Source organism: Dermatophagoides farinae, chromosome 2 (genome assembly GCF_024713945.1).
Source record: "Dermatophagoides farinae isolate YC_2012a chromosome 2, ASM2471394v1, whole genome shotgun sequence".
Classification (NCBI taxonomy): domain Eukaryota; kingdom Metazoa; phylum Arthropoda; class Arachnida; order Sarcoptiformes; family Pyroglyphidae; genus Dermatophagoides; species Dermatophagoides farinae.
Genome location: NC_134678.1, coordinates 6,967,518 through 6,982,285, shown reverse-complemented (window position 1 = coordinate 6,982,285; position 14,768 = coordinate 6,967,518). Strand labels below are relative to the sequence as shown.

General features: G+C 29.0%; 1 protein-coding gene across 8 annotated transcripts in view; it reads left to right on the top strand.

Annotated features, from left to right (window-relative positions):
* The first annotated feature begins 2,222 nt into the window (after positions 1 to 2,222).
* Positions 2,223 to 14,768, top strand: part of LOC124500522 (RNA-binding protein 6) — a 36,749-nt gene continuing 24,203 nt past the window's right edge. For 4 of the 8 annotated variants that reach the window (XM_075728457.1, XM_075728453.1, XM_075728455.1 and 1 more), the window contains exons 1-3: positions 2,223 to 2,417; positions 3,930 to 5,385; positions 12,960 to 13,000. In XM_075728457.1, the coding sequence (XP_075584572.1) occupies positions 5,027 to 5,385; positions 12,960 to 13,000 (400 nt within the window). In that variant the 5' untranslated portion in view covers positions 2,223 to 2,417; positions 3,930 to 5,026. Of the gene's footprint in view, positions 2,418 to 3,142; positions 3,545 to 3,929; positions 5,386 to 12,959; positions 13,001 to 14,768 lie in introns of those variants that run through there. The other 4 variants (XM_075728450.1, XM_075728452.1, XM_075728454.1 and 1 more) reach the window with 4 other exon arrangements.

Here is a 14,768-nt window from a genome sequence, read left to right as displayed (position 1 = left end):
AAGTGTAAAAATGAAATCGATCAACAATGATGATGATGACGATGATGATAAAGCAAGAAATGAAAATATTTTTCTTTCCCTTCATTCAATCTGATGATTTTCATGTTTCGGTTTTTTGACATTTTCATTTCATTTCATTTTTGGTCTTTTTTTTGCTCTCTCTCTCTCTCTCTTTGATAGAAAAATGTTCGACACACTATTATCGCTAGAAAAAAGCTTGATCGATTCGTCAAGCTTTGGTGTGTAAGCTAATGTCAAATCAACTGGACCAGCAAAAAAAAAAAAAAAATTTTCTCTTCAACGAATGAATTTCTCATCATCATGATCATCATCATTGATTGTATGGATATTCATGATCACACACCCACAAGTTTGCCTAGTCATTCTTTTTAGTTTTTGTTGTTTTTTTTTAATATTCTAATTCCGGCAATTCTAACTATTTCTATAGATAGAACGTTCGTACAACAGGATTGTTGTTGTTGTTGTTGTTGTACAATGTGTACATCATGAATGAATGATTCCTGAATGATGTTAGCTATGACGTCAAAAATATCGTCAAAAATCATCAAAGTCTAAATTTGAGAGAAAAAGGAAAAATTTATGAAAAAAAAATCATTGTTCTACTTGTCGTTTTTTTTAAATGTCAAATTTTTCTTTTTTTCAAAAAGAAAAAAAAATCCATGTCTTAATGAAATTTAGTACCATTATCAATTAGAAACGTGTGGTATATACATTCTTTTTTTTACCATTGAAAAAAAAACAGCACAGAAATTTCATTTTTATCCATTTTTTTTGTTTTCTTTCCTCTTTTGAAGATATATCTGTCGTCATCGCCGTTGTCGTCGTCGTCGTCTCTTTTTCATTTTTAAATCGTTAAACATTCTTATCTTTTTTTTTCTTTCCTTTCTCTCGCTCGTTTTCTCACTCATTATCTCTCTCTCTCTCACTCACTCATTGCTGTTTTTTATATGTCGTCGTTGTTGATGGTTTTTTTTCTGTAAATTTTTTTTTTTTTTTTTTTTTTTTTGATGAAGAAATGAACTAACTGGTGTGTGTGTGTGTGTGTGATGTTTATTATTGATAGAGATAAGCGTTTTTTCCGTTTTTGTTGTAATAAAGAAATTATGATGATTAACACCATGTGTGTGTGTGTATGTGGTGTTGATCTAAAATAAAATCATCGTCATCATCATCATCATCATAAAATGATTTTGGTTGATGATGATGATGATGATGATTGCTGTTTTTGATTCATTTTCCTTGTACCCGAATCCAAATTAACACGTGGTTTTTCATAAATTTTTTTTTTATTTGGGTTCCAGTGTGTGTGTGTTTTGGTGTATTTGCAAAAAAAAAAACCAAAATTTTAATTTTTTTTCTTTCTCTTTTCCAAAATAAAAAAAAACTTGTTGTTGTTGTTGTTTTTTCTTTGGTTTGTTTGTTTGTTTATTTTTAAAGAATTTGAGTACAAATGTTTAGACATACATGTGTACCTTCAACCGATGATGATGATGATGATGATGATGAAGAAGAAGAAAAAAAATTATTTATGATGAATATACAGTGGTAAGAGAAGAGAAAAAGGCTGAAGACACATGAATTGAATTGAATGAATGAATGAATGAATCTCTTCTGAATGAAAATGAATGAATGAATGAAGCGAATCAATTTTTTTTTGTCACAGTAGTAACGGTATAGTGAAATAGCGGAAAAAATTAGTTTTTTTTTCCTTTTTCTTTTGCCGATGCTAGCAACCAACGAAAAAAAAACTGTAAAAAAATGATGATGATGATGATGAAAGGGACCGAGGAGAAGCAATGAATAAAAAAAAAACTAGTGGCTTTTTTTTATTTGCTATTCAATTTTCAATCTTGTTACTGCTGCTGCTGCTTCTCCTTGGTTCCATATGCCCCGATGAAAATCTTTCCCAAACACACCCCCATCACTATCATCACCAGTATATTTTCTATTATTATTATCCATCAGAATTGAATTCAATTTAAATGATGATGATGACTTTTATTGTAATTTTGATGGTTATGGCGACGATGATGATGATGAAGCACACAGAATAACATTTTTTTTTCTATTTCGTCATCAATGCTATCATCGTTGGTAGCCGACAAATCAACATTCAAAACGTACACACAACATAGCCAGCCAGCCAGTCAGCCAGCCATACTTTTAACCGAAGTAAAAAAGGCTGAAAAAAAATACGAATAGATAGAGTATGTGTGCGTGTGTGTGTGTGTGTGTGTGTGAGAAAACGAATCATTTAGTTTCGGGATCCCGTCAATGACGGTGTTATTTATGTTTTTTTTTGTGTATAGCTAGTTTTTTTTCACTTTAATTTTCGCTTTCATTTTCATTTCGACTTTTTTTTCTACTACCCCACTATTCTCTATTGTAATTCTCGGGTATGTATAACTTTGTATGATGATGATGATGATGATGGTAGTGGTAAATGATGATGATTGGATGGTTGGTTGGTTCCTGGATCATGAAAATTCTCTCTCGCAAGCTCTCTCTATCTCTTTCTCTTCTATATATATGAATGATAAATTCTAGTGGACCTACGAATTGTCAGAATGTGTATGCATGTGTATGAAAAGTGGTTCCAACATCAAGAACAAAAACAAAAAAACAAAACAAAGAATTCTAGGATCCAGAATTTCTAGAATTTGTTTCCATCATTATTGCCACTACTACTACTACTACTAATATTTACCACATAAAGAATCTTTCGATCCAGAAAACCGGTCCTACATTTTTGAAATTTATTTGGTTTGTATCCGATGATGATTATGATATTACTACTACTACCCAATCAACTCGTGTAATATACGCTTGCAACTAAAAATATTAAAATAACGACGACATAAACAACAACAACAACAACAACAAAAACAAAACAATAAAAAACAGCAGCAGCAGGCGGTTCTCATATGATAGAAAAAGAGAGACCAATATCCGTTATTATTCTTGATGATCTATCCATCCATCCATCCATCCATCCATTTACTAGTGATCCTGGATTCGTCGCACATTTCAAATTTCACACAACTGAATAAGAATAATTCTGTATGGAAGCAAACCATAAGAGAGAAATGAAAAAAAAACCGAAGATAACCGAAAACCACACACACACACAAACACATCTAAAAGTCGTGTGTGTGTGTGTGTGTGTGCGTGAGTGTGAGTATTGGTTCCAAACCAAACTAAACATATAACGTAGGAAAAAAATTCTGGACTAGCTCAATCTGAATTCACGACAAAAAAAAATACTAATAATTTTTTTTTATTTGCCCATCTGCTTTTGTTGTGTTTGCGTCGTGTGTATGTATGTGTGTGTCTACGTACGTGTTTTATTTTTATTTTCATTTTGATTTTCAATAATTTTTTTTTCACATTTCTTCCATTGATTCTGTTTGATTGTTTCAATTCTTTACAATCGTCTTTACCATAATCTATTTTCAATTTTCTATTCCGAATGAAGAAAATCTAATATATCAACAACCACGACGATGACAATGATGATTTGATTGTAAATTCTTTTTTCTCGTTTTTCCAAATTTATTTTATTTTCATTATGTTTTTCTTCTTCTTCATATGGATTGCTGCCCATAGTTTCACGATTCTAATATATTCATGATTGCATCATCATCATCATATAAACAACGACAACAACAACAACAGTACAATTTAACACAAAAAAAAAATTTTCATATTCAATTTTATCCATTTTTTTCCCTAGATTCATTCTGGTACACCAGAATAAGTTGTTGTTGTTGTTGCTGTTGTTGTCGTTGTTGTTGGAACTTTTTTTTTCTTGTAAAAAAAAAAAATTTTTTCTCATCATTTTTTTTCTCTCATTTTTTTCTTCCTCCACTATCCCATGATTCCTGTGTTTGTTTTTTTATCATATGTAGATTAATTGTAAAGAATCTCTATCATCGTCATCGACAACAACAACAACAACAACAACGTGATCGTGAACAGAATCAATGTGAACATTGCCATTAAACATTGTGTTTGTGTATAAAAGCAAATTTTTTTTTGTCTTCTTCACTTTGATATCATCATCATCATCATCATCATCATCATAATCATAATCCTTTCTACGGAATTTAAACAATACAAAAAAAAAGTTGAAATTCAACACCGAAAAAAAAACACCCGTGCTATTTATCCAATATAACATCATTATTGTGTTTGGTATTCATTCCATTCATATAATTGATATAATCTCTCTATCTCTCAATTTGAATTGTGAATTTCAGTCAAATTTCAAATCTTTTTTCTTCCACTAGAAATTTTTCAATTCCAATTATTCTCGTAATTCTTTACCGTCTCTGGTTACCTTATTATTTGTGAGAAAAAAAAACAAAACAAAACAAAAAAAAAGTCCTCTCACCATTTATCATCATTACACCACCAATAATAATAATAAAAAACAAAACATAAAAACAAAAAAAAAAACACTTTATCATCCTCGAAATTCGTGCACACACGCACACCTTTTTTTCCCTTAAATTTTTTGCATTTGTCATCTTGATAAACACATTCTGTATGTGTGTGTGTATGCATGTTTCGCTGTGAATACGCCTTCACATGTTGTTGAAAAACTTTTCAAAAATCATCATCATCATAAGCAATAATTTTCCAAATCAAATTCATTTTGGTTGTTTGTTAATTTTTTTTCCTGTTGTTCACTTGTGTGTTTGTATATTTTATTTTTATCTGATCATCGATTTCGATTTCGATTTTTTTTTCATTCTCAAAAATTTTCCACTGTTATATCATCATTGTTTGATTTTTAAATCATTTTTTTTTAGTTGCTTCCATTTTCCAATAATTTGTCATTTGAAATTCTCCAATCATTGGTGCAATAATCTGGAAGAATAAAAAAAGCAGTAAACATACACACACACACACACACGCAAAAAAGCGAGAGAAATTATATATCCATTTTTTTCAATTTATTTACCGTTATTTTACCAATTTCAAATAAAAAAAATAATTAATAATGAAAATGGAAACTGATTCACAACAACAACAACAACAACAACAACATTCACAATCGAATGGTATATCACCATCATCAACAACATCATCACAATCATCACAGTCAACATCATCAACAACAAATGGACAACAACAACAATCTCAACAATCGCCACAAGGCCAATCTATAATAAACAATAATACAACACAGCAACAACAACAACAACAACAACAACAATCGACCAATAATAATCATAATAATATGACAACAACGACGAATAATTGTAACAACAACAACAACAACAACACATCGAATCATACATCAACAAATTCAAGTGATGTTGTCAATCATGATGGATCATCATCATATGATCAAGATTTGTAAGTAGAATTTTTTTATAAGTAGTTTTTTTTTGCATTTGAAAAAAAATTCTGGTCTTGCGGTTGGTTTTACCTCAAAACCCACACACACACACACACACACACATTATACTTAATGTACCGTTAATTTTTCGTTGTTGTTGTTGTTGTTTTGTTTCCAACACTGAATAATTTTTTTTTGTTTGCCTTTTGGGCGAATTTTGAATTTTTTTTTCTCCCTCTTTCTCACTTTTTTCACAACACTGTCATTGTCATATATTTATTCCCACCATATTTGTATTCATTCTTATTTCATTTAAATTTTTTTTTCTTTTGGTTTTTTATGGAACTTTTGAATGGTTGAAAAGTTTCCATAAATCTTCTGGTCGAATAAATTCTGAATTCATTAGCATTGTGTGTGTGTGAGTGTATGTGTGTTTGTGTTCATCTTGAATGAATGAATACGATTATATGGTTGATTCTTGAATGAAAACATCATTTATTTATTATTCTGGTCATCATTTTGGTGAAAAATTCTTATATATGTGTGTGTATGTGTGTAATGGTTGATTTAGAAGAACCAAAAAAGAAAAAATTTATTTCAAAGCCCTGAATATCTGCCATTCTGTTTGTTGTTACTGTCATTTTGTCTGTTTGTGATTATTATTATTATTTTGTTTCCGCAGGTGGTTTTTTTTCATTATTCCTTTTCATCATCATCATCATCATCATCATTATTTGATTGGTAATTTTGTTGATTTTTTTTTTGCTTGTATTTATATATTGTGGTTTATGATGTGATGATGAGAGCCAAACTACATACCAATATAATAAACAAACTTGAACCTGTCCAATTTGTGTGGTTCACCAATATGTGAAATGAAATAATGATAATAATAAATAAATGAAACCGTTATTATAGTGTAAAATACACGGTAGTAGTAGCAGTATTAGTAGTAGTAGTAGAAGCAGTGGTAGTAGTAGTATACATTTCAAATACACATGATTTTGAATGGATGACCAATCAATGAAGAAAAAAAAATAAATAAATAAATACGGTATATTTGTATCATACAAATAATAATAACAATGATTATTATTTTCATCCGGTATTTTTTTGTTTCTTTTCACATATTTTTTTTTGTTGTTGTTGCTCTGAATGATTATGATGATGAATTCCATGGAATTCTGATTGTGTGTGTGTGTGTGTTTGTGGCAAACACATTCAGGACCTCATTATTTTTATTTTCCAATTTTCTCATTCTCATTATTCGTTTCGTTTTGGTTTAGTTTGGTTTTTTCATTTCATTTCATTTATTTATTTTGAATTTGTGTGTTTTGTATGAATTTTTTTTTTCATTATTTCTTGCAGAGAAAGTGAGTGAATAAGGTTTTTCATTGAAATTCTTAAATTCTTATGACATTGATGTGTTTTTTTTTGCGTCTTAAAAGTACTTTGTTTTTTCTTCTTCTTCATATTCAAATTTGTTTGGTTTGGTTTGTTTGATCCATGATGAATCATACAAATGTTGATGTCACAGTGTCATCATCATCATCATCATCATCATCATGTTGTTTTTGCACCATTTGATATAATGGATGGATGACAAAAAAATACAGTCCATCCGAGACAACAACAACAGCAGCAAAAAAAAAATTCATTCAAATTCCCCTATGGAATTAGATCATAGAAGTAGTTGATAGTTTTGTTGTTTGTTTCAGAATGATGATGAAGAAGAAGAATAAAAATATCGAGTAATTGTATTCTGTGTGTATAGTGTGTCTGCCACCATTATTTCATTACTATCTATCTATTTATCTAATTTTTTTATTTTCATTCTTCAGTTTTTGTTTTTGCACCACAGTAGCTATTTATTTTCAGTTACGTTAATTCTTTTGCTTTTCTACACGATTCTGGGTAGATATTTTTCATTTTTTTTTTGTTTAACTGTGAACAAGAGAAAAACGAAAAAAAAAATTCGTTAGGAATCTCATCTTCCTAAACATCATTATGACGCCATATAATCATCATCATCATCATCATCATGAATTTATCTTTTCACTTTTATTCATTCATTCATTTGCTTTTCAATTCATAGTGGTGTGATGATATATATATATAGAGAAAAACAAAAAACACAAATTCTTTTTTTTTTGTTTTGTCTATCCATTGATGATGATGATGATGATGATTAGCGATGATGGTGACAATAATCACCAGAATTCAATTAAGATGTTATAATCATGATGATGATCATTTTTATTTTTATCATTATTCTGGAAGCTTAAAATTAAATGATGAATTGAATTTAGATTGGATTGGATTATGATTTATTCTTCTTCTTTTTTTTTTTTTTTTTGTTGCAAATTCTGAGCAAAAAGTTTTGTTTTTTTTTTGTTTGTAAAATAATGCAATGGAATGCCATTCATTTTAATTTCAATAATCAGATTTTGGATTTGATTTCTTTCCATCTCTCTTGTTTAAATAATCATAAAAATGTAAAATACATCATCAAGTATGTCAAAACAAACAGAACAAAATTTTTTTTTTCGTTTTTTTTAAAACAGTGGAAAACAAAACTAAACGGTTATTTTTAGAAAACAAAACAACAATAGAAATTAATCCTGCATTGCGTTGTTTTGTTTTGTTTTGTTTTCATTCACATTTACCCGATATTCTCCTGTTTTATATTCATGTTTTGGTTATTTTGGCCAAAAAAAACTCATTGCCCATTTGTGATGGAAAAAATCGGCAAAAAAAAAAAAAAAAATGATGAATATCCAATGTCGAAACAAAAAAAAAATGTGAAGGACTCAATTTTGTTTTCTCTCTCTCTCTCTCTCTCGCTTATCCATTTCTTATTTCACTATTTACATTTTGTTTGTCTGTTTGTTTGTTTGTTTGTTTGTTTGCTTGCTTGTAAATTTTTTTTTCTTCTTATCTTTTCTTCCTCAATGTATTTGTTCATTGATAATTTTTATTTGTTTGTTTGTTTGTCTGTACAAATGAAACAGTTGATTATTATTCGATTATTAAATTGATAATTGGTTAAATGATTAATAATTATTCATCAATAAATATATATATATGGTTGCGACATTGATGATGATGGCGATATCGAATGATTTTTTTTTACTCTCAAATAAAATTTTTTTCTAATGAAAACCAAAAACCTGTTGATTTTCACTACTACTGAGCATTGTTTTTTTTTTGCTTGTTAATTTATAGGTGTGTAAATGATAAAAAAACAAACAAACAAACAGAAAACAAAAAATTGTTTTTCAAATCAATCACACTGTAAATGATGTCATTGCATCCTGTCATGGAAACCTTTTTTTTAGTTTTAAAAACGTATCATTTTCATATTTTTACCTTCCCATCATCATGATGATGTTGATTGATATTCATTTTGGATTTTATTTCAATTTTTGGTTTTCATTTCATTTTTTTTTTGATTTAATTAAAATAAATTTTTTAAAAATTCATACAGGGCGATGGACACATAGCGGTATATTTGGCACATAACCACGCACACTAGCACACACACACACACACTAGATTATCCGGTGATAATCTAGTTTAATGTATTTTTTTTTAAATCAAATCATCAAATGATCATCATTTTTTTTTCTTTTGGCTATTCGATCAAAGTCAAAGTCACATGCACACACACACGCAAACACACACAATCCCAGATTTGACAATTCATCCAGTAATCACTGGTTTTTGTTTCTTTTTTTATTCATTTCATTTTTTTTCAACATTCAACAGATGATGAACAACATCGTGTTTCAATAAACCGTTCATCACAACAGGACGACACATAAACATCCATCAAATTCATCTTTTTTTTCCTTCCCTCTCTCCCTTTTTTAACCTGACAGATTTTTTTGCCTTTTTTTTATTGAGTTCAAATTTTTCGTTTCTTCACAAGTTTAATTAACACTGGATACCTGTCCGAAAACAAAAAAAAAACACAACGGCAATTATTGGGGACACTCAAATACATGAGTTTAATTTTTTTCCAATTTGTTTTTTTTTATTTTTCTGATAAATGATTTACACAATACAAATACAGCACACACAACATACATTTTTCTGTTTACCTTCTGTTTTATTTTGTTTTGTTTTGTTTGTGTTCATCAATCTTTTGCCAATTTTATCGTTTTTTCTGTCTGTTTTTTTTCCTTATTTATTCACAATAAGAAAACAAAAATCTTTTGTATGACCGGTTGTGATCGATAAATAGTGCGTGTGTGTGTGTGTTGGGAAAAAAATGTTCGAAATTTTTTTTTTTTTTTTTTTGGTTGAATAATAACCGAAATCCAAATGGTAGCCGGTGGCAAATGTTGATAATTTTTTTTTCTCTGCCTTCTTCTTCATTTCGATATTTATCATTATCACATTTTGAATTTTCAACGGAGAAAAAAAGCTTCTGGCAAAAAAAAATTTTTTTTTTTACCTGCCTGCTTGATGATGTTCATTTATGATTTTTTTTCCTTTTGTTCATTTTTTTTTTTTTTTTGGTTTTAAAATTTTTTTCTTTTTCGCCACTGTTGCTTCTTTTTCAAACCAACCAAAATCAAAAACTAATAAATCAAACTATAGCCATTTTTCAATATTTGGTTTTTTTTTTGGTTTGTTTTATTTTTTTTCTTTCCTCCACAGTTGTTGTGGGCTGAAATTTTTCATTTTTTTTCTGGCTTCAAACACGATTTACCATCATTTCAGACATACACACAGTACAAGGAAAATTCAAAAAAGGTCGAAAAAAACGATAACCCGTTTGCATCCAATTCTCATAAATAAATAAATAAATAAATGATTGCGACATTTTCCTAATCGATTCTCAATTTATTCAACAATGTGAGCACCCAAACGATTCCATGTGAAAATAGAAATTTACAAAAACAAGAAAATGAAAAAAAATAATCAACAAATTCTTACACACACACACACACAACTTACTGAACAAAAAATGCTCCAAGCTATTACATGTGTGTGTGTGTAATGTCGTTTTTTTCTATTTGACAATAATGTTTAGATGTGTAGTACGTTAATTTTTTTTTCTACCCGAATGAATATACTGTTGTTCTCGTCTTTTTCTTAGCTTCCGTTTTTTTTTTTCATTTCAATCAATCGTTTATGTGTGTGTGTGTGTGTGTATGTCATTGCTTCTGGGTTTTAACTTGTATGTACTGTTTGTGTTTGAAAATTCTGTATATGTCATGCAGAATTTTCACCATTCATTGTACATATACAATATTCTTGATATATATATAAAAAAAATTAATTGAATTTTTTTTTCTCGGATTCAGATTCTGGTTATTTATTTCGGGTTTCGATCCATTCTTATTATTATTATTAATAGGGAACATTTCTACATAGTTTGTTGTTGTTGTTGTTGTTGGCGTCATTCAAGTAAATTTTTTTTTCTCTTTTCATTTGTGTGTGTGTGTAAACATCTTTTATTATTTTTCTATGTGTGTGTGTGTGTTACCCCTTATCCATCGTTGACATTTATTCATTTTTCTTTCATCATCATCATCAGATTCGTTTGCCTTTAAGCTATCCAACGTTTCTATCAACGGTAATTTTTGTAGATTGTCCATTTTTTTATAATCGATAAATTTTGTCATTCTGTAAATGTATAAAAGGAACGTATGTATTGATTATTTTTTTTCCAAAATAAAGACATAACACACACACACAAACAAAGTCATCTCTCATCTATCTATACTCATGTTATGTTGTCTTGTGTTGTTTTTAATATACAAACACTACACACGAATCTATAGATAGTCTATAGACAAGTGACTGTCATGACATTTTTTTTTCTGTTCACCAACAACAACGATGAACAACATGAGTTTTTTTTTTGGTAAGCAAAAAAAAAAAAAAAAAAAAAACAGCAAACAAATAAAATAAAATAAAAAAAAAACACATTAAACGAGTGTGTGAGTGAGTGTGTGTGTGTGAAAGAATGAAAAAAAAAATCCAGACCAGACTACTATATTGACACTATTTGACAATTTTTTACCACTTGTCACTTGTCTCTTTGTGTGATAATAATATAATAAAGAAATTTATGTTTTGAATGGAAATTTTTTTTCTCTTTTCTCTTCACTCTAATTGCTATCATCGTTGTTGATGATAAGAATTTAAAATATATGACTGATGAACAGATTTTATTTCAACAACAACAACAACAACAACAACAAAATTACCATCAGATTCAATTTCTCGCCATTTGATTGTTGAAAACAAACAAATAAAGACAGAAATTTTTTTTTTTATCTTGTCGATTCATAAATTGTACTATAGTGCAGAAAAAAAAATTAACGATCGATTTCATTGGCTTTTTTTATCAAAAATAAAAAAAAACTTGATTTTCAATCTTACCTAAATCGCCATTGTCTTGATTTTTAGCATTTTTTTGTTGAACTTGATGTATTTTTATTCATTCATTCATTTCCCTCGATTCTTTGATTATTCTGATGAATTTCAAATTTTAGCCAATTAGAAATTCATTTGAAACAGAATTTCTTTCTGAAGAATAATTTTTTTTTAACCAGCCAAAAAAAATGAATAAATTTTCGATTCAATGTATGCGAAATGAAAAAATAGAACCAAACTAAACTATTTTGAAACATATTCATTGATTTGGAAAAAAAACAAAACAAAACTGTAACAACAACAACAAAATTCACCTGCGCATAAATTCTAGATGAAATATCTATATCTGTTCTTTCTATAAAAGTACAGATTTTATCGTCGATGATGATGATGAAACTTGAATTCAAAGTTTTTTTTTTGCTGTTTCATCATATCATCAAGAAACAAAAACAAACAAAAGTTGTGTATTCGGTACGTTTGTTCGTAGAAAAAAAAGGAAATGAATTTTCAAACAAAAAAAAAAAGAAAAAAAAATTCGTAATTCATCGCCATCGTTCTTAACTTGGGCTTTTTGATTGTGTGTTTAGAGGTTTTTCTTTTTCATCCACACACACACACACACACATTGCTTGTGTTGAAACTTTTGAAAAAGTTTGGATCTTTGTGTGTGTGTCTAAAGTTTCTAAATAGTGGGGTCGGTGAGAGAGCAAAAAAAAATTGGTAAAGTATTACAGTGTGTTGGTTCATTCATTCGGCACCAACCAACCAACGAACCAAACAGCCAAACAACAACACTAATAATGCTAAAGTAATCTGAGATCCCAAAGGATAATTTTTTTTCTGGTTCTTGTTCTCACTCCTTTATTGATCATCATCATCATGATGATGATGATAGTGATGATGAAAAAAAAGTACTGAATCTTCTTACACACACACACACACACATGCACTTGGATATAATCTACTATAGTGAATGATGAAAATTAAAACTTATATAATAAATATATATATATACTTGCACAGCTGATTTAAATCGACACTTTTTTTTGATGGAAAAATTTTCTTCTTTTTTTTCCAATAAAATTGAATCGACAGTTTTAGTAATGTGTAGATAAATTCTTCTTGTAAATTGCCAATAATTTAATTGAAAATTTTTTTTTCTTTTTTCTTTTCGTTTTTTTCCACAACCAAAAAATAGGAAAATGTTCATCGGTGGACTTAGTTGGCAAACAGCGCCTGGTAAGTGTTTTGATGTTTTTTTTTTGTTTTGTTTTCATTATTATCCACCCTTAGCCTCCCCTTTTATATATATGGACATTTCCGATTTTTGTTTCTCATTCTTGATTCATCTGTATATAATGATGATGATCATCATCATTTTATTATCATAATGCAACACATACACATAGGAAAGGAAATGTTATTCAACTAGCAGCCCTAACAAACAAACAGATAGAAAATGTCGATGAAAAAAAAATTGCAGACAACAACAACAATCAAATCAACAAACATAAGATGTTATTATCATCGTTTGATTCCTTTTAAGAGTTTTTTTTCGATCTTTTTTTCCTCTTATTTTTTTTTCTTATTGTAGAATTCTTATCCGAATTACTCAAATAAAAAAAAGTGTGTGTGTGTGTGTGTGTGTGTGTGTGTGTGTGTGTGTGTGTGTGTGTGTGTGTGTGTGTGTGTGTGTGTGTGTGTGTGTGTGTGTGTGTGTGTGTGTGTGTGTGTGTGTGTGTGTGTGTGTGTGTGTGTGTGTGTGTGTGTGTGTGTGTGGTTGTTGGCAAAAAGTTAAAGACCAGACACACAAGAAAGAATAATTTTTTGTTGAAAAGTAGAGGCAATAAAAATTTCTAGGAAATGTTTTTAGCAAGCAAACACCACACACACACACATACATAAAGATCAGAAAAGTTGTTCCATTTTTTCATATTGCTACTACCGACCATCATCATCATCATTATTATTATAACGTTCTTTGTATATGGAGAATAAGTTTCTGAAAACATCCGTAATGTACAACAACAACGACAATATCATTCAATGCCCGAACCAAAAAAAAAAAAAAAAAAAAACATGGACCAATGTTTGTGATGTTGATGTTATCCAATGTTTTTCTTCTTTTTTTTCTGGTTCCAACATCAATCACACACACACACACACACACAAATGAACGAAACAAACATTGTGTGTATGTGTGTACAACTGTGAATGAAAGAAACATGGACAAAGTTTTTCATTAGCCAAAAACGAGCTCATTCATTGCAATTGTTTGTTAGTTGACGTTGTTTTTGTTTTCTTGTCTTTAGATTCTTGTCATTCATTCATTATGACGTTATAGTAGTAGGGTTGATTCATTTGCTGTTTTGTTGACGGTATTTTTTTGTTTTTGTTTTGCTCTCTACATTCATTACGACGACCATGTTTATAATAAATACATTCAAAGTTGAAAAAATCAACAACAACAACAACGGCAAAAAAATAGCTATCTCATGATGAAAGGCCTAGTTGCAATAATTACATTATTCACTGAATGTATAAAAAAAAATCAATGAATTTTGTTCTTTCTCAAATGGAAAAAAAACAAACCGAACAACAACAACAACAACAAAAAAGAATCATTGAGCCATAATCAAAATATTGTTGTGTAATTAATAAGCTATGGTTTCAAATTCTCAAATTATTAGTTCTTTCTATTTTATTCTTGTTGTTGTTGTTGTTGTTGTTCGAGAATCATCCATCGAAAATGGGAAATCATTAATTATTTCAACAACAACAACAACAACAACAAACTTATAAGGTACTTCATTATGGTCTATGTCGTTGTCGTCATATATTGTAATGTTTCATCGAAACAAGTCAAGAATATTCTTTCCACACACACACACACACACACATCAGGTTTTCAAATAAAAAGTTTTAGCATTTTTTTTTTTTTTTTTTTTGGTCTCTCCATTGTTGTAAATGTCTCACACATTGATCATTTGCACATAGAAAACATATA